Here is a 27,659-nt window from a genome sequence, read left to right as displayed (position 1 = left end):
AAATTAAAAAAAAAACCCTATAGAATGCTTCTTGATTTTGTGTCATCCTTGCACAGAGGCCACACTGAACTTTTCTGTGACCTTCCAATGTTAGTATGTGTGCTCCTGAAGCAAGCACTCTTACAGTCTTTTGAAACTTTTAAGTAATTTAAATCCATTTGATCTTTACACTCCCCAAGTTCCAGGATTATAGGTGTTCACTACCACGCCTGGCACAAGGGCAAATTTTTTGAAAAGCAAACAAAATCGTGAGAACAAAATGTATTTTCCAGCTGAGAAGAGCCAATGGCGGATCAGTGGGTGATCTTGATTCCTAAGACGAAGAACAAGATGATAATAAATGGTGAAGGCCATTTCCGGTGCGTGGTTCACTTCCCACTCTGCACCGCCAACATGAAGAAGTCAGGGAGAGAGATGTCCACATCTGCAAAGCTTCAGGGAAAGAAAGTAAGGCTGGAGCTCACTGTACCCCTCACCCAGTCCTGTGTCTCCAGGGCTGCGAAGCCACCAGGAGGTAGAAGGTCAGCTCAAGGCAGGGGTGGGGGTTGGGTAGAGGTGTAACTGTCGTAACTTGGGCCTCCTGCACGCTATTACAAAGGACAATGTCTTGGAAGGAGAATGGAGCTGCTGGCCAGGGACTGAACAAGACTTTGCACCTTCAAAACAAGCTGGGAAATGATGTCCTTTCCTATCTAAAAATAATGCAGCTTCCCTTGATATGGTCACATCAGCTCACCAAAAAAGTAATGGCCAGGGCTGGGTATCTGCCACTAACCTCTTTTGGCCTCCGTGGCCACCAGGTGTGTTTGGTGTACCTACACAGAGACAAAACATCCCTATCCATAAATCTTTTAAAAAGTAACAAACAAAAGTCCCCAACTCCTATTGAAGAGCTGGCAGCAGGCAGATCACGAGACCCTACTGTTGGTGGGTAAAGTCCCTTCACTTGTATAACCTTGTTTCTTATGAACCTCTTTGAGGTAGGCAACATCAGGGCTGTTCGTGTCCCCCAAACAGGAGGGGCCCAGCATGAAGGATGATCAGAAGAGTTTTTAGTTAGTTCTGGGACACGGAGGAAGACAGATGTGGAGAATAAAAGGTTTAAACCCTCCCTCCTCCCTATGCACATCTCTGCAGAACCATTTATTTTAATTAACCACTAATTGATTTATGGATTGGCACAGGGTTTCTCTGTGTAGCCCTGGCTGTCCTGGAGCTCACTCTATAGACCAGGCTGGCCTCAAATTCAGAGATCTGCTTGAGTGCTGGGATTAAGGGGTGTATCACTATGCCTGGCTCGAGATCGTTTATTGATCTAGTTTGTGGGCGGTGTTCCCTGAGCTTTCTTCTAGGCCTCAGGAACGTGGCAGTGCATGGATCCTTTGCCTGGATCACAGTCGTCCTGGTTCTGAATTGTAACCCACACTGTTTGCCCTCCTCTGTAGCTAGAGCAGTGACCTCAAGCCAGCTTCTATGTTTTGCTCCAGAGACCTGTTGTTTCCATGGCGATGAGTCACTTCCTGGAATGCACTGACCTGTGCCAAGAGACAACATGATTTTATATTCTTGAGAAGTAGACTCAGGCCAAGATCCAGCCAATTCTGACCTACATTTAAAATGTTCAAACAGACCACACAACTCTTCCTGTGTGTCACTCTAAGAGCACAGTTTCTCTTGAGTTAATGAGGTTAGGAGCTGCTGGATGCAGGTGCTGGGAACTGAACTCTGGTCTAACTCTGGCCCTCTACAAGAGCAGTGTGTAGTCTCTTCCCTACCCCCCATTTTTATACATATTTTGCCTGCATGCATTTAAGTGCACTGTATGCCCAGAGGCCAGAAAATAGCATTAGGACCCCTAAAAACTGGAGTTAATAGTTGTGCCATCAGGAGATGCTGCGACCTGAGCCCAGGTCCTCTGGGTGTTTTCCAGTGCTGAGCCATCTCTCCAGCTCCCACACCCAACTTTTTTTTTTCCAAAAGGATCTCTGGCAAAGTTTTATTAAAAGAAAACTTTCTGGGCTGGAGAGATGGCTCAGTGGTTTAGAGCACTGACTGCTCTTCCAGAGGTCCTGAGTTCAATTCCCAGCAACCACATGGTGGCTCACTACCATCTGTAATGGGATCCGATACCCTCTTCTGGTATGTCTGGAGACAAGAGACAGGGTGCGCGCATACATAAAATAAATAAATATTTAAAAGAAAACTTTCTGACTTTTTTTTTTTCCTTTTCTTTTTTTTCGGAGCTGGGGACCGAACCCAGGGCCTTGCGCTTGCTAGGTAAGCGCTCTACCACTGAGCTAAATCCCCAACCCCAACTTTCTGACTTCTTACCAGTCTGTTCTGGCATGCTTCTTTTTTTTTTTTTTTTTTTTTTTTTTGGTTCTTTTTTTTTTTTTCGGAGCTGGGGACCGAACCCAGGGCCTTGCGCTTCCTAGGTAAGCGCTCTACCACTGAGCTAAATCCCCAGCCCCTCTGGCATGCTTCTAATAACATAGAATCAATGATAGCTAGTGTGCATACTCAGTATTTTCCACACACTGTGCCCAATTCAGTGTCATTGCCACTGTAGTGATGATGATGGACACCGGTTTTAGCCAACATGGCATAGTATTCTTTTTTTTTTTTTTTTTTTTGGAGCTGGGGACCGAACCCAGGGCCTTGCGCTTCCTAGGTAAGCGCTCTACCACTGAGCTAAATCCCCAGCCCCTATGGCATAGTATTCTATTTCACATTTCCTCAAAGCTGGGCAGTTGCTGTCGAGGATAACCAACTTCCTTTTGCCTTGTCTTATCATTTTGAGTCTGTACCCCAGCACACATTTTCCACTTTTCCTAACAAGCTGGAGCCTAGAGTTGATTGACTCCAGAGACTTTTTTATCGTCTTCGCAGCCATTTTCTTGCCTTAGGTGTAGGACAACCCAAGATCAGCCACCAAGATACATATCCTACTATCCTACTTCTTACATGGGTGCTGGGGATTTGAACTCATGTCCAACACTTAAATTGCAAACACTTTACATCTGAGCCCCAGGTTTTTCAGTGTTTCTTTAAGCAATGTTCTGAGTTGAGGCCCTCATTAGTCAGCTTTCCTGAGTGATGTGCTGGTGGGGTGGGTGGCCAAAGAGCTTAGGTAACTAGTTCTCAAGTCATGCTAACTCTCTTAGTTTTGGTTTTTCTGACCAAAGCTTTCAAATCAGCCAACTTCCCCGTGTGCATTAGCGTCCAGCCCGCTCACCACACCTCCCCTTCACTGAACCTGCAACCCTCACTGAAGCTCCCAGCTCTCTATGTTCTCAGGGCTGAGATGTGTAACAGCCTACAGGCTGAGGCTGCTCATAACCTGTACCCCTCCTCATGGCTCCCAAGTATAAAGTGGCTAAGCTGTTCAAACCACAAAGGCATAGCCTACAGGAACACGGTAGTGTGGCAGTGCGGCCATGTCTACACTTGAGAGTTCCTGACTCTACTATTTACTGCTCACCAGCTTAGAAGAATGAGGACATGTAGCCAGGCATGGAGCATCTGTTTTGGGCCAGCCTGGCCTACATAGTCAGACCCTATCTCAAAGCAAAAAAACCAATTAGGTAAATACTGGCATTCATTACAAGTGGGTTTTGTTAAAACCTGCAACAAGGAAAACCAGCTTATTCCGTAAGCCTAGGTATGGCCTTGCACCTCTGGAGCCTTTAGAGTGGGCTCAGAGCACCACCCGTGCCATCCACCTGGCTCAGGAACCACCTTTAAAATGCAAGTAAAGCTGATGACATCAGGAAAGCCTTGGAGTGCACTGTTCCAGTCGCTATTAGATTCCTAAACCCTCCCGAGATACTGGCAACAGCTGCCAACTGCAGGACATCCCAGACTTAGTTCTCAGAGAATTCATTTTCTTGTAAACTATTTTGCTATTATGACCCAGGATAGCCTCAAAATGCTCCTGCCTCCACTTTAGCTGGGATTTCTGATGGACTCAAGGCTGTTTGCAACTTAGTTCATAGCACAGAGCCAATAAAAATTACCACAGTAAAATTCTCACTATAGTGAAATCACAGCAGCCCAGTTTTCTCCAGTGAGACAACACAAGTGTTCTTCCAGGGTTGGAGAGCTGCCTCAGCAGTTAAGAGCCAGCTGCTCAAGTCTGGGTGCCGACAATTCAAGGAGATCTGGTGCCCTCTTCTGGCTTTTGTAGACACTGCAGGAATTTCTCAGGTTTTTCCAATACATTTCAAGTAATTTAGGCCCTGTGAGATGGTATCAGGCTCCAAGACTGAAAACCTCTAGGACTCACAAGGTGGGGAACTGACTCTTGGGCTCTTTCCAGATATCAGACCATTTTCAACTGGCCATCCTAGAAACCTCAGTAGAACCCCTCAGGATAAGGGCCATTGCAAGACTCTGAGGCTGCCAAGGCTAACTATTAAGTCCAAAACTCACCATAGCTCCCGATTCCACAAAATTATTAGGAAACAGAAAAAAAAAAGACCCTCTTAATTCCACACAATGTGTCACAGTGTCCGTAAGTGTGGCTGTCCTCTCAGACCCAAGGACTGACACAGAAGCAGAGTAAGGCACAGGGACAAGGTACTTGGAAAACACCACACAAGACAGGACTACTTAAGCAGTCTTTAATGAAAACTGGGCATGACATTTCTACTCCTGCATCTTCTCGATAGTTTCTTCCTTGTATTTGCCCTTCTCCTTTCCTACTTGCCGGGACTTGGCTTTCCTCTCCAGGATCTTCTTGCGGTCCTTGTCCAGCTTTAGCCTGGTGATAACCACCTGCAGAAAAAGAAACAGCCTTAAGTTTTAAGCAACCACTTAGGCCCAATTAAAGGTCACATTTCCCATTCCCTGAACCCAGGGTGGTAGATACCTAAATTTATTTTCTAAACACCTACAAACCATACAGCTTTGAAGCAGAAGTTCTGAATTTATCCATCTAGTCCGATCTGATCACATGCTGCACTAAGGACCAAAGACCAAGAACTGACCACTCTATTTTCCTTGAAAACGGAGCTAGTGGTAGGAAGCAAAAACCAAACCAACAAACAAACAAACAAAAAAAACCATTAGGAGGAACATGTTACAGAATAAAAAAGTCCTGGCTACTAAAGACACACCTTTCCTGTGGAGTATTGTGGCACACGCCTGTAATCCCAGCACCCAGGAGGCAGAGATAGGCAGACCTCCGAGCACTAGAAAAACAAAACCTCAGAACTCACTGAGGTGATGTGCTAGGCTGGAGAAAGGGCAGACCTCCATAGCTTTGATCTCCATGGGCATCACACACATAGAAGCAAACAGGCTTGATGTATCATGGCACAATTTTAATACTGACACATAGGTCTTTTGGTTTTTCTCTAGCTTGAAAAATAATTTTTATTTTATTTTTAGCACTGATGCAGTTCGGCTTACTCACACATTAAACAATCCGATCACAAATTTGGGATAACGGACACGCGAAGAGTCTAGGACAGGGCTGCAACCCTACTTATCTAATAATCACCGCCTTTCTCAGACTTCAGAATACTAATCACTAAGTTAGAGGGGGAAAAAACCACTGTCCTGAACATCAATGCCCGCTTTCCCTCTAGTTCAATGATTAATAGCGCTGCTTTAGGAAACATTTCTAGCACAGGGGCCACTCCCAGGTGCCCTGTAAATCTGCAATCACAGGGTCAGAGCAAGTGGTTTCCTTCTCTCAAAAACACCCACCTTGCTGGGGTGGATGCCCACATGGACAGTTGTGCCGTTAGCCTTCTCTCGCTGGACTCGCTCAATGTAGATGACGTATTTCTTCCTGTACACTTGGACCACTTTGCCAATCTGCTGGCCTTTGTAGTGTCCTCGAACAACCTGCATGCAAATTAAGAAAAAGGTAAACAAGGGCAAGAGTATATAACACAGTAACCCAGGACTCCTGAACCATTTATACACCCCTTACTTCTAACAGAGCCACACCTTCCCTTTTTGGGGTGGAGATGGGCTTACTAGGACTCAAATCCAGGACCTGTACATATAAGGTAAACACTATAAACAGTGAGCTAAATCTGCAACCCTAAACCTTTTATTAGTCTTCAAAGAAAGAATACAAACCAGGCCATTTTCCTATAGCAAAGAAAGGCTGGTTAAAAGGTAAAGCCACCACTCTGGCTTTTTAAAAAAGCAAACTACTCAAGACCATTCCTATAGCTGTTTTTTTTTTTCAAAGACTTATTTATTTAATGTATATGGATACACTGTAGCTGTCTTCACACACACCAGAAGAGGGTATCAGACTTTATTTCAGATGGTTGTGAGCCACCATGTGGTTGCTGGGAATTGAACTCAGGCCCTCTGGAAGAGCAGTCAGTGCTCTTAACCACTGAGCCATCTCTCCAGCCCCTATAGCTGTTTTCAACCCACACTGATCCTACCAGGGAAGTCTTCCATTTACTTTGTTAAGTATTGTTAAGAAGTGTTAAGCCGTGCCAAGTGGGCAGTGCACGCACACCTTTTATCCTAAAGCTGCACTTCTGTAAGTTCAAGGCCATCCTACTCTACAGAATTAATTCCAGGACAGCCAAGGACTACACAAACCTTGCCTTGAGAAGTGTTATTTTAAGGACCTCCAGAATTTACCAATCACTATTTATAAATTACAGCTACAGAACATCTTACCCGAATAGAACCCCACAAGGACATTAACAAACAGTAAGAGCTGAAGACAGACCAAAAAGCACACCACTTTCCAGTTCTTTCACTCGACACAAAGCAACTCTTTCAAACATCAAATGCAGGTCTGCCTAAATGAAAGGCAGGGGATTGGCCTTGAATTTGGCAGAGTAGTAAACAGAACTATTGAGGGTTCGCCCCTCCAATAGTCGTAAAGTTCGTTTAAGACTCACCAAGCAAGGAAACGTACCTGAACTTCGTCGTCCTTTCGAATGGGCATAGACCGAACATTATACTTCTGTCTCAGTTCTTTGGAAAGCGGAGAAGACATGATCTTCCTCCGAATGTGAGATGGTGCATTGAAATGCCGTTTGCGGTTCTTGCTTCGGTCAGAAGTCACGAAGGGATTGAACTTCATTTTGGCTAAAAAACAAAAGACCCTTTAATGCTTCAAGTCTCAGCCAGTTCCCCAAACTGCATCAATCCCACTTCCAAAGCACACAACGTTCACTGGAAGACGTCATGCTCAGTTACTCCATTAGACCTTCCTAAGTTTTTTGCGTTTTCCGAGGTGGTGACTCTGCCACTAGTTAACAGTTGTCTTACTTTTAACCTTGACTTTCCAACATAAGGATCCTGTGAGGGTCCTACATAGCGCTGGTCTTTTACCTTCTCATTTACGGACTCCGGTGTTCTGCATTTTGCCCACTTGAGCGTGAAAAACTAAGGCGGATCTCCGAACCCGTTTAACTGGCCAGAGGGCTAACAGCACTGATGATTCGAGGCTACTATTTAATTAATTACATCTCTATAGGACCCCGCCGGCCTTCGCGTCCACGAATCTGTTCCCTACCCCTCTCCAGCCCCGCGGCCCCTGGCTAGGACATGGAACGAGTTCATCCCAGTACGGCTCGCTGGCTGATGCTGGGCCAGCAAGACTGTCTCGGGGTCTCGGGACAGAAAGCCTCATTGCCTCGCCGCGGATGGCTGCGGATTACCCGGGACAACCCGCCGAAAACTCACCGGCTGCAATCCAGCGATGGCCGCAAAAGGAAAGAGATCTACATGCGACTTCCGGTTCTGTAAGTTGACACGAGATCTCGCGAGAGTCTCGGAGCGAAAGGGGAGAGGAGGTTGAACGAGAAGAGACTAGGAATGGAAGGTTAGCGCCATCTCGTGGTTCGGAGGGGAACTGCGAGGGTTCTGACGTCATCTCTTGGAGGCGTGGATGCTAGGCTTAATCCTCTGGGGAAAGCAGTACTGGGGGATGAAGAAGGTTGCTTAGGGACCGTAGGCCAGCAAGATGGAGGAGTGAGAGGACCTAGGGTACCTCACCCTCCATTCGTGGACTCCGGGCGTAGCGCAAGTCCTACTTTCTGCCGCCTAGTGGCTCTGGGACCTTGGCCAGTTACCTCAGTGACTTGACCCATGGAGTTAGTCCTTATAATTAGCCCCAGCGGGCCGTAGGTTCTGATTACTCTGGGGCGTTCTCTGAAATGAGATCATCCCTCACCTGGACGGTCGGAAATAGATCTCGTCTCCCTGATGATGCCAAGGTGCTGGTTCAGATCACGCTTAAAGAAACAGACACGGGGCTCCTCACTGCTGCGGCTGCGCCTCCTTGTTCCCAGCGTCACCACTGCTGCCATGCCTGGAACTTTGAGGCCAATACCACCATCAGCCACATCCACTTCCACGATTTCCTAGGAGATTCATGGGGCATTCTCTTTTCCCACCCACGGGACTTTACCCCAGTGTGCACCACAGAACTTGGCAGAGCTGTAAAGCTGGCGCCAGAGTTCGCCAAGAGGATGTTAAGTTGATTGCTCTTTCAATAGACTGTGTTGAGGACCATTTTGCCTGGAGCAAGAACAACAATGCTTACAATGCAGCACCCACAGAAAAGCTACCATAAGGACAGGGACCTTGCCATCCTGTTGGGCATGTTGGATCCATCAGAAAAGGATGAAAAAGGCATGCCCCTGACAGCCCGTGTGGTATTCATTTTTGGCCCTGACAAGAAACTAAAGCTGTCTATCTTCTACCCAGCCACCACGGGCAGGAACTTTGATGAGATTCTCAGAGTGGTTGACTCCCTCCAGCTGACAGCATCAAATCCAGTTGCCACTCCAGTTGATTGGAAGAAGGGAGAGAGTGTGATGGTCCTTCCCACCCTCCCTGAAGAGGAAGGCAAACGACTTTTCCCTAAAGTAGTCTTCACCAAAGAGCTCCCATCTGGCAAGAAATACCTCAGTTATACACACCCCAGCCTTAAGTCTTTGTGGGAATTGGGGCTGTCACTGCTTGCCCAGCACTGGGACCTGAGGATGACAGCTGACAGCCGTGGGCTCTTGCAGTTCCGTAGAAAGATTGTGGCGTGGTCACAGCCGAAGTCGTGTAGGTCACTCGCTATACTACTGGCTCATTAAATGGAAATGGCACCAAAACTTACTCTGTGCCTTCGCCAGCATTCTGCCCCTCCATCCATCACAGCGCCCTGTTGACTGACTTTCTTTGAAACGAATTATGTATTCGTGACTCCTTAGGTCTGCAGGGTCTGTGATCAGCAAGGTAGTGACAGTGTGGGCTCCATGCTAGAATGATAAACATCTTTTGTAGCTTTCCAAACTGAATCTTCTGTTACCCATTGTGGAGAACCATAAAGTGGGGAGAAATTTTCAATTCTGTACTTTCAGTAAATAAAGCGGGGGGGGGGGGCTAGTGGGAACAGCTGGGAGAGTTCTCTATAGGAAATCTATGGTGAGTTTCTATCAAAGTGGGCTTCCAAGAATGTGAGCAAGACAGCACATGTACCTCCTGGAGTTTCCAGGTCTGCTCTCTAGTGATCTGTGAATGTGAACTCGCCTTATGAAAGACAGGCAGTGACATTGTTTTGCCACTAAATTTCCTAAAGGAGTGGGTTGCCATTTCTAAATTCTGCTTTGTGAGGTTCAACAATAAAATCCTGATTAGAAAAAGAAAGAAAGAAAGAGAGAGAGAAAGAAAGAAAGAAAGAAAGAAAGAAAGAAAGAAAGAAAGAAAGAAAGAGAGGACACTCAGCGCGGACAGGTGTACCCTTTAAAACTACAACTACAACCCCCTCCTGCCAGTTCTCGGTTCCAGATCTGATGGGGGGCAGGGCAAGGGGGTCTGCTTCCCTGCAATCGGTTCTGAAGCATCGGTTTCTGTCGAATGAATAATATAGATGTCATGCTAGCAGGAGACTCGTATTTCATAAGACGCAGGGAGCTTACTGAATCCGAGGCACAGCACACTCTTCTGCGCCCTTTTACAGTGCTAAGGTCTTTACGCTGATGCGGGTACGTTGTCCTCAGTTTACAGAGTGGTAACTGATCCACGGAGCAGGGACCGGAAGGTGCAAGAGGACACAGGACCTATCTATGATTTCTAGCAGACTCTAAAACCTAAAAGGCTACCTTTCCAGGCTACCCCCCACCTCATCCCCCCAAAAAACAATATGGCTCGGTTTGTAGGAACCTCCTGTCAGGTTGAAGAAAGAGAAACCATACCTTTAAGGGCTCAAAATAGAGTCATCTGTATTCATGACTTTAAAATAGTATGCTGTCAAATATTCTGTAAAAGAGTCCCAATTTTATCTGTCATTGAAAAATTGAAAGCTGTGTGTGCTGATGCATACCTTTAATTCCAACATTTGGGAGGCAGAAGAAGGGGGATCTCTGAGTTTGAGGCCAGTCTGGTCTACAGAGTGAGTTTTAGGATAGTCAGGGCTACACAGAGAAATCCTGTCTTGAAAAAAAGCAAAACAAGGGCTGGAGAGATGGCCCACTGGTTAAGAGCACCGACTGCTCTTCCAGAGGTCCTGAGTTCAAATAGTAGCTCACAACCATCTGTAATGAGTTCTGATGCCCTCTTCTGTGTCTGAAGACAGCTACAGTGTACTTATATAATAAATAAATAAATAAATAAATAAATAAATAAATAAATTTTAAAAAATGAAAGAAAAGAAAAATTGAACAAAATCTGCAGAACAAATGCTTCTGGTGCATCCTCCGTGCCTAGAGCACTGGAGTAACAAAATGATTCCAGGTTTGTGTTTACAGGGAGTCATGGTCCAAGAGGGAAGATAGGCATGGGAAGCAACAAGTTCACAGGAAGCTTGAGCCAGCTGCCAGGAGATTTGTGTGGTGAGGTCACCCTTGACTGAGTTTTGAAGAATGTTAAAATTAGCTCCACGAGGCCGGTGGCATAGCTTGAGGGGAGGTGGGAGGTGAGCGGCAAATGGCATTTTCTAGGAACTAGGTTCTGTGGCATTTAGAGGGAAGCTCAGAGGTCACAGGCTTTCCAACTCTCCAGCTTGCTTTCAGAAAAAGCGTTTTTAGTTTCCTTAACCGTCTTTCCTCTTCCAGGACTCCCCTCTTTCTCTAGGGACACCCTGCCCTGGTTAGGGCCTCCTTGGTTGCTCCAATCAGCAGATTCTGAACCATCATCAGAACGAATTAGCTCAGGGTTTGGACAGCACAGTCACTCCATGCAGAGATAAGATTGTTAAATTACACAGTGATACAAATTGCCTGTAGTCTAGCTATGGTCTGCTTATCTCGCCAGTGTCAGTTGGGTGTCTGACTCACGTCCTCCTTCTCTGCCTTCTAACCGCACTAGAAAGGATCCTTTAAGTTGACCCTGTAGGATCATTTTGAAGCAGGTCTTCATACAGCTGAGATGCATCAAAGCAGGGATTCCTCTCCAGCCCCGGTTTCACGTCTAAGTTGAACTATGCATGTATAGGAGTGCAGTACACAGATTTTATTTATTTTATTTCACTTTTTATGCAGTGCCTATCTTTTACGTAGGACTCACCACTAAGTTCTGTGCCCAGTTCTGTAAGTTCCTGTTACACTTTGCCCAGACGGAGGAGGTAACACAGAATCATAATAGAATATACCCAGGAAGGTATGATGGCGTGCGTGCGTGAGTGTGTGTGTGCGTGCATGAGTGTGTGGTGTGTGTGTGGTGTGTGTGTGCATGAGTGTGTGTGGTGTGTGTGCATGAGTGTGTGTGTGCATGAGTGTGTGTGGTGTGTGTGCATGAGTGTGTGTGTGCATGAGTGTGTGTGTGTGGTGTGTGCATGAGTGTGTGTGTGTGTGGTATGTGTGTATGTGTGTGCATGAGTGTGTGTGCGTGCGCGCGTGTGTGTTTGTGTGTGTATGTGTGTGTGGTATGTGTGTATGTGTGTGCGTGAGTGTGTGTGCGTGTGTGTTTGTGTGTGTATTTGTGTGGTGTGTGTGTTTGTGTGTATGGTGTGTGCGTGCGTGAGTGTGTGTTTGTGTGTGTATGTGGTGTGTGTGTTTGTGTGTGTGTGTGTGTGGTGAGTGTGTTTGTGTGTGTATGTGTGTGTGGTGTGTGTGTGTTTGTGTGTGTGTATGTGTGTGTGGTGGGTGAGTGTGTGTGTGTGGTGTGTGTGTGTGTTTGTGTGTGTGTGTGGTGTGTGTGTTTGTGTGTGTGTATGTGTGTGTGGTGGGTGAGTGGGTGTGTGTGTGTGGTGTGTGTGTGTTTGTGTGTGTGTGTGTGGGTGTGTGTGTGTGTGTGTGTGTAAAACATGACAACAGTCTGTCCATTTGAGCGGCAGAGGGGCGTGAGGATGTTTCTGTAGGTCAGCTTTTCACTGCTTCTGGAAACTCAAGCCAGGGAAGTTAGTTCCGGAATCTGTCCAGATACACAGCTTCCTATGCTTGTCTGGTGGGCCTAGACTGGGGAGTATGGAGGTTACCGGCTCCTGCGACAGTGGGAGAGGCATGTGTGCGCGCCTCCAAAGGAAGCAAGGAAGGAAGAGAAAAGCTGCAGTTTTGCTGTTGTTTGGGGAGGTCTCCCTCTGCAGCCCAGGCCACTCTGAACTCAAGAGCCTCCTGCCTTTGCTTACTGCTGGGATTCCCACGGGCCGCAATGCCCGGTATCACCCGTTCATCCTTCTGTTTATATCGCTGGTGTCCATCTGTCCATCCATCTGTCTGTCAAAATTTATCTCCCTGTGCTTTAAGCAACCACCTTTCCCAAGATAGTTGCCCAAATGATACAGTTTTAGGGAAATACAGGGAAGGCAGAGAAAGGGGACTCAAAGCACACACATTGAATGATGGGACCCAAGGAAATCCACAAGAATTTAGGAACACTGACAAGATGAAACGTCTTTGTGCTTCTTGGTGCCTCTTATCCATGTCTGCAAACAGGTCGGCCCTACAGAGCCAGCGGCTGACACCCTTGAACCACAGAAACAGTGATTTGGCTGTTTTCAAACGTTCTTTTAAAATGTATTTGTAATGTAATTGTTTATAAAAATTATTATAAAAATTATTTATATGTATAGGTATTTAGCCTGCACACACACACACACACACACACACACACACACACACACACACAAACGTCTATATAACACATGCATTTTCTGGTACCCATGGAGATTGGAAGAGGGCATCAGATGCCCTGGGACTGGACTTCCAGATGATTTTGGGTCACCTGTGGGTGCTGGGAGTTGAATCTGAGTTTTCTAGTAGAGGAGCCAGTTGCTCTTAACCACTGTGTCATCTCTAGCGCCATTTTAAAATTTCATTATTTTATGTGTGCTTCATTATTTTATGAACTTTTGCCTGAATGTATCCAGTGTATACCACACTGCATGTCTGGTGCCCTCTGAGGCCAGAAGCAGGCATCACATCTTCTAGAACTGGAGTTACAGATGTTGTGATCCACCTGTGGGTGCCGGGAATCCAACCCACGTATTCTGGTGAACAGTGCGTTGGCTGGTCCTAATGTCAACTTCATACACAACCAAGGGTTATCTGAAAGGAGGGAGCCTTAATTACAAAAATACCTTTCTTAATTAGTGATTAATGCAAGGAGAGTCCAGCCCATTGTAGGTGGTGCCCTCCCTGGGCTGGTGGTCCTGGGCTCTATATGAAAGCAGGCTGAACAAGACATGGGGAACAGCCAGTAAGCAGCACCCCTCCATGGCCTCTGCATCAGCTCCTGCCTCCAGGTTCCAGCCCTGCTTGAGTTCCTGTCCTGACTTCCTTTGATGTTGAACAGCAAGGAGGAAGCTGAATAGACCTTTTCCTCCCCAACTTGCTTTTTGGTCATGGTGTCTCATTGAAACAATAGAACCCCTAACAAGGATAAACATTTAAGCTCCATCTCTCCACCCTCAAAGTAGTCTCATGGTGGATTCCCATCTGGGCAAGAAGAATATACACTAAAACTTACTATATTTTTTTATTTTAAGATTTATTTTATATAAGTATACTGTAGATGACACCAGAAGATAGGATCAGATCTCATTACAGTTGGTTGTGAGCCACCATGTGGTTGCTGGGATTTGAACTCAGGACCTCTGGAAGACCGGTCAATGGTCTTTACCCCTGAGCCATCTCTCCAGTCCCCTAAAACTTATCCTTAGTGTTGATCATTCTTCAATTTCATTTTTTTTTCTTTTTGGTGCTGGAAATTGAACCCAGGGTCTATGTCCTGCTAAGCCCATTCCCTACCACCGAGCTATCCTTCTAGCCCTCTATTTAGCTTTTGAATAAACATTTACTTGACTTAAAGTCCAAAAACATAAAAGGCAAAGTGAAGTCTTCCACCCCATCAATTTCTCTGTCCTTTCCCCAGTAAATCTGTTATCAGGGTGGTTTGTTGTTGCTGCTGCTGCTGCTGCTGCTGCTGTTGCTGCTGCTGCTGCTGTCTATTTCCCCAGCTAATGCACATACAAGCAAACAGGAAAACATTTATTCTCTTTCCACAGAAATCAGTGTCCAGAATCCAGGGTTCTGGGCCTGGCTCTTTCCATTTGTTGTTACGTTGTTTCATCCTCTCTGGGACTGCAGGCCTGGGTCTCAAGGTTAATAAGTGGTTGTCTGTTGATTACCACTTAGGGGTTTTCTTATCCTTTGTTATTACAAATAGGACCACAATTATACAATACTGTGTGTATGTCACCAGCCATCTAGACAGCTGTACCAAGGAGACACATTTCTAGAACACAAATTCCGGGGCCAAAATGGAAACATTGAGAGATAATGTGTCCAGTGTCCTTGGGCAGCCTTTACAAATGTACATTTCTAGCCAGGTGGGGGTGGCACACATTTTTAATCCCAGCACTCAAGAGGGAGAGGCAGGTGGATCTTTGAAAGTTCAAGGCCCGGGGTTGAGGATTTAGCTCAGTGGTAGAGCACTTGCCTAGCAAGCCCAAGGCCCTGCGTTCGGTCCCCAGCTCTGAAAAAAAAGAAAAAAGAAAAAAAAAAAAAAAAGAAAGTTCAAGGCCCTCCACATCTAGAGTAAGTTCCAGGACAACCACATGGAGAAAGCCTGTCTCAAGAAAAACCAAACAAACAAAAAACAAAACCAACCAAAATCAGAAAACAAACGTGCATTTCCACTAACAATTCACCCCCAACCCCAGCCTCAGGATTGGATACGATAACAGGACTTAATAAGGTAACAGGTCATCGATGCCAGTGGTTTCAATTTAGATCTCTTTTACAAATGAGTCTCAGGGTCTCAGGGCCTTTGGGACCTGTGTATTCAGTCTAGAGAATAATCACTTAGGGAGTCTACGAACATTGCAAAGGTCTCTGGACTCTGAGAAAATATATACTTTTATTTTAAAAATGACTTTCCACCTTTATTTGAAAACGAAAGAAGCAGCCTGTACAAGTTCAGCTGAACAACACGAAAACATGGCAGGTGTTTGCGAAGGGCCTCCGCAAACACAACACAATCCACAGGTTTATCCGTTCCCTCGACTCTCATGGCCCTGAGAGCACAGCCTGGCCAAGGTGGACACAGACACGAAAGTGTGCAAAGTTCCTTTTGTTTCTATAATAAATATTGCCCCTCCCACCTTCCCCCACCCCCTCCATCTACCTGTTCCCTCCACATCTGCACAGCACCTGTGTTCTCCAGTCTTAAAAGGAGTATAAATCCACTGCTGGGCACCTGACAGCAACAGTCACTTTGTGGCAAACATCCCTTGTTGGGGGAGGCTCTTCTCTGATGGTCCCCCAGATGTCAACCACGGCAGACATCTGAGAAGTAGCTACGAGGTACAGTGTTATTTCCCTCTGCACAGATAGCAAACTTCTGTGTAGAAGTTGTGGATGGGCCCAGCTACTGGCATACCCTGGTTGCCAAATCCCTCTTATTTGTGACAGTAGCTGGAAGTCCCTGTTGTTTTCAGTGACAAAGGATTAGCTTCCTTGAGGATTTCCTCAAGAGAGACCCACTCTGAGGCTTTCCTTATAGGCGTCAGTGAGGTACCCAGTCACTCCAGGGTGCAGGGCCTGGCTATCAGCCTCTGTTGAGACAGCTGATGAGCTTAGCTGTTTACTTCCCCACCCTTCCTCACCCAGCTCAGCCCTGGAGAATCCACCCGGGGAACTGGCCCAGCTGGTGTGGCGTCTAATGAATGGTTGGATCATGAGGAGGTGGACGTGGCAGGGAGGAAGGTGGGAGCCCCCAGGGGTTAATTTGCTCACATAGCTCTCGGCTGACTCAAGTCTCACCTGGAGGGCGTCCCCTCCAGCCCTTGTCTTCTACTTCACCCTGGAGAACCCTAAGACTCCAAATCGGGTCTGCTCCTTGGGCCCGGCAGTTTACAGAAACCTCTAAGACCGTAGCTACTCCGTTAACAGTGGCCTCTTTCGAGTGTTTCCTGTTGAATTGACTACCCAGAAAACCCTTTCTCCGTGGTCCCCCCATGCCCCATCCTGGCTAAAGCTTCTGAGATCATCTTTCTCTTTCAGGATGATGGGTTGGAGGCGTAGGAACACTTCGCAGCTGGCTGTTTGAGGTTCGGATGTGAGGCTAAGGTGCTGGGACACTGGAGCTAGGACCCTGTATCAACTTCTGTTCTCCCTGGGGGTGCTGCTGTGGGAGGGAATTCTGACCTGGAACAGACCTTCCACTGGGCTCCCACCTGGCCGGACCTACTAGGACTTCTTGTGCCTAGTAGGTATACCTGGCTTCAGGTTGGTTACTTGGCAGGTAAGGTTAATGACCCTTTAGGAGAGCTTCTAGCTTGCTAAGTTCCAGCCTAGAAAAACGGTGTTTGTTGTATGGGGCCACAAATAGGGTGTTGGTCGTTCAGTGCTAGCCTCAGAGTATCTCGGTCCCTAGCTTCTCCTCATGCCAAAGCCCTCACTGACAAGGGATGAAAAGGGTGGAGACAAAGCCCCTATCCTTCCAATCTGGCCCCACCCCTGTCGTCTCCGAGTCCAGGACCTCCCTCTGTAGATTGTACCAGGTCTACACTAGGACCCTCTGCCCTCTCCCAAGCTATGGCCAGCACAGCATGGAGTAGAGCTTAGATAATGGGCCTGGCTCCCCAGTCCTCCACAAGCCGCCACTCAGGTCTGCTTCCTCACCAGCAGTACCCAAGGCAGGATGGCAGCTACCACAGCCACCACAGCAATGAGGGTGATGAGCAGGAGGGCCCGAGACCGGCAGCAGAAAGAGCGGGTGGCGCTGGGAGCCGGGGATGCTTCAGATATCTCTGCCAGGCTGCGTCGGGGCAGCACACTGTCCTGTTCCCCCAGCGGCATCCCGTGGCGACTGATGATGAAAATCTGTGACTCTCGGGGCAGGCTAGGCAGCAGGTCCAAGGGGAGCTGTGTCCCCTGGCTTGGTGATTGTCTCCAGACCTGGTGGGAAATAACCAGGGGGTTTGTGTGGCCTCCGCGGTCTGGTGAGGGCGTGGAGGGCAGGCCCACAGGCACGGCCAGGGTCTGTGAGCTCTTGTCCAGCATGGAGGGCCACCGGGAGCTCTTCTTGCTGAGGAAGGTGACATAGCGGCAGATGGGGCAGACGATAGTCCTCTGCACCTGTCCATCCACCCGGGTAGAGAGCAGGTACTTGACCAAGCAGTCATGGCAGAACACATGGCCGCAGCTCAGGGTCCGGCTGGCGCCCTCCAGATCCCGGAACTTCTCGTAGCACACAGGGCACTCGCTGCCCGAGCTGTCTTTGCTTTCCCCTTCTGACATGGCCCCTCAGAGGGAACAGGCCTCAGCTGGGAGATGCAAGAGTGAAGGGTTGTGAACGTCTGGGAGTTTTTCCTTCTTCCCCTCCCCTTTCCTGGTTCCCACTCACATCCACCTCTTCTTTCCCCTACTCTTTTCCTTATCTTCTGCGTCTCCTCGGAGGCCTACCTGGATCAAACTAAGATGTCGAGCCTAGGATCCACACAGGAGTTGGACAGACGCTCCTTGGGCTGGCATCAGGAAACAGGTAAGCGATCCCAGCTAGGTAGGAAGTGTGTGGAGTGGGCCGAATACCTGAAGTACCTGATGCCTCCCTCACCACAGCTATGACAAGCACTGTTGATGTCACCAGTTCACCTCTTCCTGCTTCAGTGCTGGACCTGGCTCCCATGGCAAACGAGGGCTTAGGAGGTCCATGGCCAGGGGCATAGACATCTCTAGTCAGTTTGGCTCTACACTGTAAACTGTGTGCTATTCTTCAGACTTCCCTCTCAGCAGGGCTTCGCCGATCTGTGGCTGGGCCAGGACCCCGTGTCTCTTATCCCCACTTCCAAGACTGTGTTCTTAGTGGCAGTCCTAACTATAAAGTAATTAAAAAAAAAAATAAAGCTCCCAACGTACACGTGCAAATGCCTGCTAGGCTGCGAGGAGTACATACCAGCCATGTTCACTCATTCTTCAGATTCTCCTTAGGTGGGGGCTCGAGGCTGTCAGAAGGTTCTGATTAACCTCAGTAAAAGTAGATTTCCATTCTTGGAGGATGCGTCTGGAATTCTGGAAATGGGCAAAGTCACTGAGATCCAAGTCTGGTGGGAAGATAAACGAGAGGTCAAGGTCACGGTATTGTTCGAAATCAAAGCTCACGGAATCTCTCTGGAAGCAAGCAGTGGGTTTCAAACCGATCTGAGAGGAAACGGGAGAGCCAGCAGTTCGCTCAGAAGGATTGTGGGTGACTGGGAAGGGGAGCAGCTGCTTGGATGATGGCGAGTCCAAGTCTTTGTGTGTACGTGTCTCCAGAATCACAGCTCTGTAGCCTGAGCTATCCTGAACAGAATGTTAAGAAAGAACCAAAACTCCTGTAATTGCTCTACGGTGCCGTCAGTGACCAAGGATATGGCTGCCCTGAGAGCTAACAGGTGGCACAGTAGAACAGGATTGGCTAGCAGGAGGATCTATAAAGATCATGAATCTTCTGGAACCACTCCCATTACCCTCTATTTGTTTAGTTGAAAATCCCCATTGTTGGATTGAAAATGTCCTAGCTCTTAAAAATTAAAAAAAAAAAAGGTGGGTGGTGGTGATGGTGGTGGTGGTGGTGGTGGTGGTGGTGGTGGTGGTGGTGGTGGTGGAGGTGGAGGTAGTGGTAATGGTGGAGGTGGTGGTGGTAGTGGTGCTGGTGGTGGTGGTGGAGGTGGTGGTGGTGGTGGTGGTGATGGTAGTGGTGGTGGAGGTAGTGGTAATTGTGGTGGTGGTGGTGCTAGTGGTGGAGGTGGTGGTGGTCGTACCATAGAATCAGTCCAAAATCGTCATGGAGGTGGTTAATGTGGATCTGAGCAGGGAAATGGGGGTCAAGTACTCAGACTGTAGGACTGGATTGAATTCCTTATCTATCTATGACTATTACCGCTACTGCTCCCTGGTAACCTCGGTGAAGTCCTCTGGTTCTCTGAGGTTGAGAGCTGGGCATGGTGGCCCACACCTGTGATACAGTGTGTTCCAAGACAGTCAGGGTTACATAGTGAGACCCTGTGTCAAGAAAAGAAACTGAAGCAAAAAAGATGCATTTACAACAGCACCATCTTCCTCCCAGAATGGGCAGTGGGTGGTTAGTGAGGGAAGGGTATGACAGGCAGGAAATGCTCAGTACAAAGGAGAGAGTCACTGTTAGGACAGGCTGAGTCCTCTCTTTTTCTCCTGGAGATCCCTGTCAGGCACCTTGTCTACAGCATAGCAGCCCTTGACAAAGGGCAGTTCCCCCTCAAATTAGAACAAGCTGACGGATGACAGTAGACCAGGTAGGTGGTGGGCAGTGGATGAATCAGGACAGCTACCAAATTCTCAGATTTGTTTCCTAATAGACATCCCAATAGACCCGAATGAATGGGCTGCTATCAAGATGACACCTTAAAAAAAAAAAAAAAACCAACAAACTGTTCCTTTGCACTGTGTAACTTCCCAAGAGATACAAGGGGAATCCCCCCACCATCCATCTCTGCACCCATCAGATTTTAACAGCTTTTTGCCATGTTCCTGTTATTTACCAAATACTGAGACTGTGCTCTAGGGTTAAAAGGTAGTCGTGAAATCCTTCATGAAGCCTACAGGACATTTATGACTTTTTTTTCTATTTCTTGGACAGAGGGTCTCATGTGGCCCAAGTTGGCCTGGAACTGGGCTATATAGCTAAAACAGACTCGAACGCTTAGCCTTCCTGCCTCTCCACATCACATGCTGTGATTACGGGCACGGACCACCATGCGTGGCTATAAGGTTGTTCTTTTTCAATAGATTTTTTAAAAAGGAGGGTTGGTGGTTGTCAGCAGTGTAAGTTGTTTGGATAACTGAGAAATGAGGCTTGAGAGAGATGAGGGCAAATGAGAAAAAGAGGAAGACAGGGATTCAGTGTCAGTCAAAATGTCTCCTTTTATAAACTAGCACACTTGGCATTAGAGATGGGCAAGGGGTGTGTGTGCATGTGTGTGCATGTGTGTGTGTGTGACTCAAGGTCACCTGGTAGTGATGGAAAGAGAGGAGAAAGATCTCATGGGTGATGCCGAGAGCATTATTAGACCTGTTGATAGACTGGCTGAGTAGATGCTAGCCAAGTCAGAAGTCAGGCTAAGGCCGACGGGGAGGAGGAGCTTCTTTTTCTTCTTTGAGTTCTAGGAAAAGTCAAAAGGCAGTTCAGGGAGTGGCAGAGACATCCTGGGTTACTCACCAGGACCTCTCAGTTTCATGCACTCCAGGAGAGCCACACAATTCATGCTTGGGCAGTGCACCTCCTTCCCCCTTTCTCAACTTCATTTCTGTATTCTCTTGACCCCTCTCTTCTCTCCATGGGGAACCTCACCTGACTCTCTGTCTTGGGAACTGGGGTGTAGGAGCACACACACACACACACACACACACACACACACACACACACACAATACTAGGAGTGTGCTGTAGACAGGGCACAGTCTGGATGAGTGACATCGTAAGGCATTCTGTACCAAAGACATCCACCTTGGTTTCTTTAGGAAACTGCGGGGAGAGGAGGACTGGGAAGTCTTCCTGGCTAAAGTGAGACCAGTGTTGAGCTAATAATAAATAATTACAACAGCGGCCATTTATTGAACACTAATTACGTGTTTGGCACTTGGCATCCCTTCCTCACCAAATCCTGACAACAAGTTTGGGAGGTAGGTATTATCTCCATCTTACAGACGAGGGACCTGAGGCTTCAAGTAAAGAACGTCATCAAAGCCACAGTGCTACTATAGGGAAGACCTAGGACTTGAACTCAGGACAGCCTTGCTTGACAGCCCATATGATATATTGCCATCTCTACTGGGGTTCAGATGGGCCTCCATGGAGGACCTTTCAGACTTTAGTGAGAGGAGTAAATGATACAGCCCCAGCAAAAGGGAATACACCAGTTTCTGGAGTGCCCCTAAACAGGGTTGTCCCTCTGGCCACTTATGAAGTAAGAAGGCAGTGGTTAGCTAAAGGAACCCAATCTCATGGAGTTCCTATACCCACGATTCTTTACAGAAGCATCGTATCTCCAGGACAGAGATGAGGAACAGGTGTCAGCCACCCAAGAACCTCACATCCCATGACACAGAGTGCTACTTCTAGACACCTGGGGTTCCCTCCCAGAGCCCTAGTGCAAGCCAGGCAGTTTCAGCCACAGCTGCTTCCCCACCCATAAGGAACACACATATTTACTGTCTTTCTCCTTTCTCTCACATTTTTCCAGCTCCAGTTCACAGCATTGCCAGAAGCCATCCTCCACCCCAGCCAGCACCCCTCCCCCAACATGCACACTTTGGCTGTACCTGAGAGAGTGGTGTCTGTCTTTCTATCCAAGGCCTCCGCAGATGGGGAGCCACCCAGCTGGACTGACAGCTGCTGTCACTGTGCCGGCTGTGGAGGCATTTCCTAATGACTGAGCACGTAGTCTCCTGGAGGACAGCGCAGGGAAGTGAATGCTGCCCAACCCGTTTGAGGCCAAGAGGCTCTTGGTGCTGCCCAGGGGTTGGGCAGCTGCTGGAGTCAGGTGATCCCAGTGAGGATGCTTGCTAGCTGAGGAGCCCTGGCCTGAATCAGAGGGTCTCACTCTAGAAGCAGTAAGTCAGGGTCCCTTTGGCTGAGGCTTCGTGGTCATGGAGTTCCCCATCCAACCATGGGAAAGCTGTATGTAGGATCCCCGTCTTTGGCCACATGAAGAGTAAACAGGCCAGTAGGTCACAGCCTAAGTGGGCTGTGACAGCCCAAGTCCCACACTGAGTTTAGTGTGATGTGCCCATGTGCGAACTGTTTTTCCTTAAACAGAGGGGCTTAGCATGCCAATAGACCAACTGCTACGGCTATAAACCTGCAAAGTTGGTTTGGGGAACGACTTTGGCTGCTTTAAAGTACATTTGGGCAACTATGATCAACAAGATTAATTATGTATTTCAAATAGCTTGCACAGTACAGGATTTTGAATGTTCTCAGTACAGAGAAAGGTTTTGTCATTTTTATCTGAGTTTATGGATATGCCAGTCACTCTGATCCAATAATTAAAGGCTGTATACATGTGATGAAATGCCAGGCTCCACACTCTATCCCTTATATGTGTACAATAACTTAAAAGTTATTAAAATAATATTGAGGGTCCGGGATGTAAATCATTAGGTTAAGCGCTTGCTTAGCATGCATAAAGCCCTGGGTTCGAGTCCCAGCTCTGCATAAACCAGGTGTGGCAACATCTGCCTGTAATCCCTGCACTCAGAAGGTAGAGATCAGAAGCTCAGGATCGGCCAGGGAGTGGTGGTGCACACCTCTAATCCCAGCACTGCAGAGAGAGGCCAGAGAGAGGCCAGAGAGAGGCAGGCTGGCCTCTGTGAGTTTGAGGCCAGCCTGGTCTACAGAGTTAGTCCCAGGATAGCCAGGGCTATACAGAGAAACCCTGTCTGGGGGTGGCAGGACAAGTTCAAGACCATGCTCAGCTACATGAGGCTCTGTCTCAAAAAAAGGTGAGGCGGGGACCAGAGGCTAAGAGCACTTGTTGCTCTTGCAGAGGACCTGGCTGATTCTCAGCACCCACATGGGGGCTTACAGCTACCCATAGCTCTAATTCCAGGAGATTTGACCCAAGGCAAGCACACATATGTAAAACAAAATGATTAAATCTAAAAAAAATTTGAGACAGGAAAAAAATCAAAAATATTGATATACACATACCCAGAAGTCACTGACTGTGGGACAGAGATTCAGGTGTGAGAACTGTCTGTAGGGATGACGTTAATACATGACAAGGTTGACGAGGAGAGACCTGAAGGGAGACACATCAAATCACTATTAGGAGTCATTTTTTAGGGGAATTAAAAAAAAAAAACAAACAAACCCTGAATATGTCTTTGTTTCTTTCTTTTTGATTCAGGAGGGCCATGTAAGTGTCACAGAGCACTCTTGTATGCTGTGACTTGGGAGCCCAGAGGACAGGACAGCATGTGGGGTCTTTCCTTGTATGGGGGGGGGCCAGAAGACACACTTTAGGTCATCAGGCCCAGTGGGTGACCTGATACGCTTTTATCTGCTGAGCTAGCTCACTGACTCTCTGTTTTAAAATTATTATAATTTGGTGTATGTGCGTGTTGTGGTTGGGGGGTGCTGAGGGGGCACGTGTGCCATGGTTTGCACGTGGCAGTCAGAGGACAACTTTGTGGGGCCTGGGGATGGAATTCAGGTGTGTGCTTGTGTGGCAAATACCTTTCCTCACAAACCCAGCTTGCCAGCACGTGAATGTGTGTTTCTTTTGTGATCATAAACACCCAAGAATAAGGGAGAATCCAAGGTGAGGGAACTGGAAAATATTTTGGGATACATTCCCTCTCAGTTCTCAGAAGGTTCCCTCAAAGCCATTTATTTTTTTCCTGGGAGAAAAAGAGAAAAGGTTACTAGATACAAAACATACTAACTTGTGTGCGGCCCATAGCGTGACCATTCTGTCCCGTCAACCATGGACCTGTCTTCAGGGACATTTTGCTCTTAGAGGGTGACATTCCAGGGCACGCAGCTCCTTCAGCCAGGAGTACATATCTAGGCAGGTGAGCTGTCATGGAAGCCTCTCATGCTCTTTTTCTGGGAGCTCCAGGGAACCCCAGATTTAGTAAATAAAATCACAATATAACTAGATAAATCTGGCTTTCAGATAGACACCAAATGATTTTTGTCATAGTCTTTCTGCCTGGGACATGCCTATATTAGAAAATAAGTACATACATTCATATACACACAAACATCCATACATAATCCCAAACCCAAATTTAGGCACTTATTTGAGAAGCTGAATGAAGTAGACGGGTCGTAAGTTCCAGGCCAGCCTAAGCAACTGAGTCAGAACTTGTTTCAAGATAAAAGGTCAAAACATCTAGGGATAGATTTCAGTGGTTAAGGGTTTATTTAGCATGCATGAGGTTCTCGGTTCAAAGGCTGGTGCCACCAAAAAAAAAAAAAAAAAAAAAAACTAGTAAGATAAAATTGCCAAGTTCTCAGAGCCTTCATTGGTATGGCTTTTAACTCTGCCTAGGGATTTCTGGGGGTTCCTAAAGTACCAGTCCCCACTGTGTTTCTCAGGCAGGGGACTGAATCAGAAGAGATGATTCCTGGATTCTGATTTATGTGATTTTTAGAATGATTAGAAGTTCCTAGATTTCTTTTATATCTTCCCACTTGGCCTTCTATAAAGCTTGACTTTGAAGATGACCCTTAGGAGATAAATAGTTATTATCAGACTCTATCATGGTGTACTCCAGGTATCCTTACTAGTAGTGACTAAAGGGAAAAATGCCATGTCCCTTTGGGAAACATACTTAATCTGTCAGTGCCTTGGTGGCTTCACTCATAAAAAAATGGGGATAATGCCACATACTCCATAGGACTATTGAGGCAATCAAGTGAACGATGCATGTCATCTGTCTGAAACAACACTGGTTTGTGTAAGGGTCCCCGTTGGTGTCAATGTCATCATCATCATGTGACAAAGAGGGAATCGAGGAGGACACGAACACCTCCCAGATCCAGTGTCTGGGGCTGGTCTTGATCAGTTCAAATACTAGCATTATTCTTAGGCTCCCCCTCCTCAGCAGCTTGACGTGTGGGAGAAGAATTTCTAGTGCCCGAGGGATAGAATAGGTTTCTGCTCTGGACATGCTAGAAAGTTGTCTTCCTCTCTGGAGTCACACGGAGTATGCTATTCCAGGGTCTCTGAGGCACTGGTCTGTTCTGGAGAAGAGGTTGCCGGACAGTGGGTGGGTCTGGAACCGTCATTGGCTCCTTGGAGTTAAGGCCTACCTTAGAAGAAGGGTGTGAAGCTGCCTGTAGCCCTAGGACTCAGGAGGACGCAGGTGGATCACAAGTTTGGCGCCAGACTGAGCTACATGAGACCCTGACGCAAGCAAAGGACACCTTTCTTTGAGAGATATTTTGTGAAGGTAAGAGACTTCCAGGCTGAGGAAGACAAACTGGCCAGCCCCTTGCTAACTGCAGGTACAATGTCTGCATGAGATGAACATTTGGACAAGGGACAGACGTTCCCAAATGCCCAAATCCCCTAGAAAACAGATTAACAAAGCTTCAGGTCCTGGTGAAGGACTTAGCAGATGCTAGGAAAAGCCCAAGAAGCAATAATCTATGTTTATTCTTAAAGAATAGAAGGGTTGATGGACAGATTCGTGATATGCAAAAAAAAAAAATAGTGTGTACTAATGGTCAAGTCCAGGTCTGGTACGTCTGAGAATTTCAACTTCCATATACTAAGATTTTCAAAATAGATATTCACAACAGAACACATTTAGAGGATTCGAAAGTGAGGGAATATTAAGATGGCAGCTAGGGCCCCTTCCTAGTCCCCCAGGTAGCTATTACCTTGCCATCCCTTCACACATATTCATAGGTTTGCATATAAACCTCAGAGAATAACAAGTGTTAGTGAGTTGTGGGTAAATTGGATCCCTTGTGTCCTCCTGGAGGCAATGTAAAATTATGTGGTGTCTGTGGAAAGCCACGTAGCCATTCCTCAAACACTTAAACACAGAACTACCTAGCAAGTCCTACAGTCAAAAGGATACAGTCACAAAGTTGGTGGTGCCTGAGACGTAACTTAGCTGGTTAGGAGTGCAAGCATACTGTGTGAGAGGCCCTGGGTTCAGTCCTCTACAGTGCTCGAAACCAGGCACACGTCTGTAAGTCCAGCCCTCTGTGGTCACAGTCACCTGAGCCCAGTTGGCAGAACAAGGGATGGTTTTTCATCCTCAATTTACCTCTCCTGGGTCCTGAGCCCACTTAGCCCAACCTGACAGCAAAATGCTGTAACCAAAACAATTTTGTTCTCCTCAAAGTGGCTTCTGCAAGCAAGCATCCATCCCTTTCAAACGCCTTGGGTTGAAGGAGGCAGACTTTACAGATGCCGTAACAATCCAAGCCTGTGAGTTCAGGTTTGCAATTCTAATTATGTTTTCAATAAATGGTAAAATTAACACATACTTCTAGGTTAAAAAACAACCTCATGGGGGTTGGGGATTTAGCTCAGTGGTAGAGCGCTTGCCTAGGAAGCGCAAGGCCCTGGGTTCGGTCCCCAGCTCTGAAAAAAAGAACCAAAAAAAAAACAAAAAACAAAACAAAAAAAAAAAACAACCTCATGTGCCTAGCACTTAAAACTATTGCGCCTACAGATCTGGGCATGAGTTGACCTGGACATGTGACTCAATGCTCACTACACGAGACCTCTGAGATTAAGAGGAAATTAGGCAGGGTCCTGGTGACTCACGTTTGTAATCCCAGGATTTGGGAGCAGAGACAAGAGTGACCAGGAGTTCAAGGTCAGCCTGTGCTACAAGGTAAGACCCTGTCTTGAAGAGCAAACACAGACAGACAAAAATAAAACAAAACAAGGTAAAACAAAACAACAACAACCAAACCCAACCCAACCCAACCAAACCAAAACCAACAACACTTCTGGGCTCCTTGTGGCGGAGCCCAAGGTCAGGTTTACGTACTTGACCTGAGAGTCCTTAGAAGACAAGAACCAGCTCGGACGCCAAGAGAAACTAACAAGGGAGGCTTTTGTCCAGGGAAGAGGCTGATGGAAGGGGTGAGGCACAGAGGTGCAGGAGAGTGGCTCAGGCCTTCTGTCAGCCCACTTGCGTGGGGCCGCCTTCCTGTGCTCCCTGCCCTCGGATTCTCTGTCAGCAAAATGCCCAAGTGCAGGTGCAGGGACCGGTGAGTGACAGGTGCAGGAGCAAGCGCAGTGAGCTTTGTTCTCAGGAACGCTGGGGTGGCCCCCGGTGCAGGAGAAACAGGGAGGGAGGTAAGCCGCCTTTGGGGCAGGATTTAGATAGTTATCGCTCTTGCAGAACATGAACGCTCTCTGGCAGCCAATAGGCCTCAGATTCTGAAGCAGGTCGGCTGAGTCAAGGACAGTGTCAAGAGTTTAAAAAACAACTTTTCTTAAATGATAAAAATAGTGCAACATTGAAAATAAATGTGGGAAATTCATAAAGACACAGGCACAAAGTGAGAACACAGGATGCGTGCCCCGTGTACAGATAACTAGTCTTACTATTTTGCTGTTTGTTTTTCCAAGAGAAAATACTACCCCACATATTGTTATGCTACAGTGACTATGAATTACAGGCCCACAGATGATATATAATTACTTCTAAGATAAGTGGAGTCATATTGTATAAATTCTTTTAAGACTTAATTTTTTTCAACTGTTGCCGTGTGATCCCAATAAACATTCCTAGG

At 47.1% G+C, this 27,659-nt stretch overlaps 2 protein-coding genes, 1 non-coding gene and 1 pseudogene across 8 annotated transcripts; 1 reads left to right on the top strand and 3 right to left on the bottom strand.

The window, feature by feature from the left end:
* Positions 1 to 11: 11 nt before the first annotated feature.
* Positions 12 to 118, bottom strand: LOC120095368 (U6 spliceosomal RNA). The gene has a single exon (XR_005490847.1). It is a non-coding gene; the product is annotated as a U6 spliceosomal RNA (small nuclear RNA).
* A 4,484-nt stretch (positions 119 to 4,602) lies between these two features.
* Positions 4,603 to 7,733, bottom strand: Rpl26 (ribosomal protein L26). Its single transcript, NM_001304534.1, has 4 exons — positions 7,675 to 7,733; positions 6,902 to 7,074; positions 5,713 to 5,853; positions 4,603 to 4,776 (listed from the first exon to the last, which is right to left on the bottom strand). The coding sequence occupies exons 2-4, from the start codon at positions 7,067 to 7,069 to the stop codon at positions 4,648 to 4,650; spliced, it is 438 nt and encodes a 145-aa protein (NP_001291463.1). The 5' UTR covers positions 7,070 to 7,074; positions 7,675 to 7,733; the 3' UTR covers positions 4,603 to 4,647.
* A 414-nt stretch (positions 7,734 to 8,147) lies between these two features.
* Prdx6-ps1 (peroxiredoxin 6, pseudogene 1) lies at positions 8,148 to 9,333 on the top strand (annotated as a pseudogene).
* Positions 9,334 to 15,263: 5,930 nt separating this feature from the next.
* On the bottom strand, positions 15,264 to 27,206 carry Rnf222 (ring finger protein 222). Of its 6 annotated transcripts, XM_063269512.1 has the most exons (5): positions 26,909 to 27,206; positions 23,094 to 23,184; positions 21,704 to 21,829; positions 18,322 to 18,469; positions 15,264 to 17,692 (listed from the first exon to the last, which is right to left on the bottom strand). In XM_063269512.1, the coding sequence occupies exon 5, from the start codon at positions 17,664 to 17,666 to the stop codon at positions 17,031 to 17,033; it is 636 nt and encodes a 211-aa protein (XP_063125582.1). In that variant the 5' UTR covers positions 17,667 to 17,692; positions 18,322 to 18,469; positions 21,704 to 21,829; positions 23,094 to 23,184; positions 26,909 to 27,206; the 3' UTR covers positions 15,264 to 17,030. The 6 variants fall into 6 exon arrangements, with proteins under 6 accessions (XP_063125582.1, XP_063125581.1, XP_063125583.1 ...); XM_063269511.1 differs by having other exon boundaries at positions 23,094 to 27,206; XM_063269513.1 differs by lacking the exon at positions 21,704 to 21,829.
* Positions 27,207 to 27,659: the final 453 nt, after the last annotated feature.

The sequence above is a fragment of the Rattus norvegicus genome, chromosome 10 (genome assembly GCF_036323735.1).
Source record: "Rattus norvegicus strain BN/NHsdMcwi chromosome 10, GRCr8, whole genome shotgun sequence".
In the NCBI taxonomy this organism is placed as follows: Eukaryota; Metazoa; Chordata; class Mammalia; order Rodentia; family Muridae; genus Rattus; species Rattus norvegicus.
This window is presented reverse-complemented; position numbering and strand designations above follow the sequence as displayed.

Coding starts and splice junctions, on each gene's coding strand:
- Rnf222 (XM_008767847.4), bottom strand. CDS start 17,666: ATGTCAGAAGGGGAAAGCAAAGACAGCTCGGGCAGCGAGTGCCCTGTG.
- Rpl26 (NM_001304534.1), bottom strand. CDS start 7,069: ATGAAGTTCAATCCCTTCGTGACTTCTGACCGAAGCAAGAACCGCAAA. Junction 5,854..6,901: donor GAAAGGACGACGAAGTTCAG/GTACGTTTCCTT, acceptor ATTTGCATGCAG/GTTGTTCGAGGACACTACAA. Junction 4,777..5,712: donor TGGGCATCCACCCCAGCAAG/GTGGGTGTTTTT, acceptor CTTTTTCTGCAG/GTGGTTATCACCAGGCTAAA.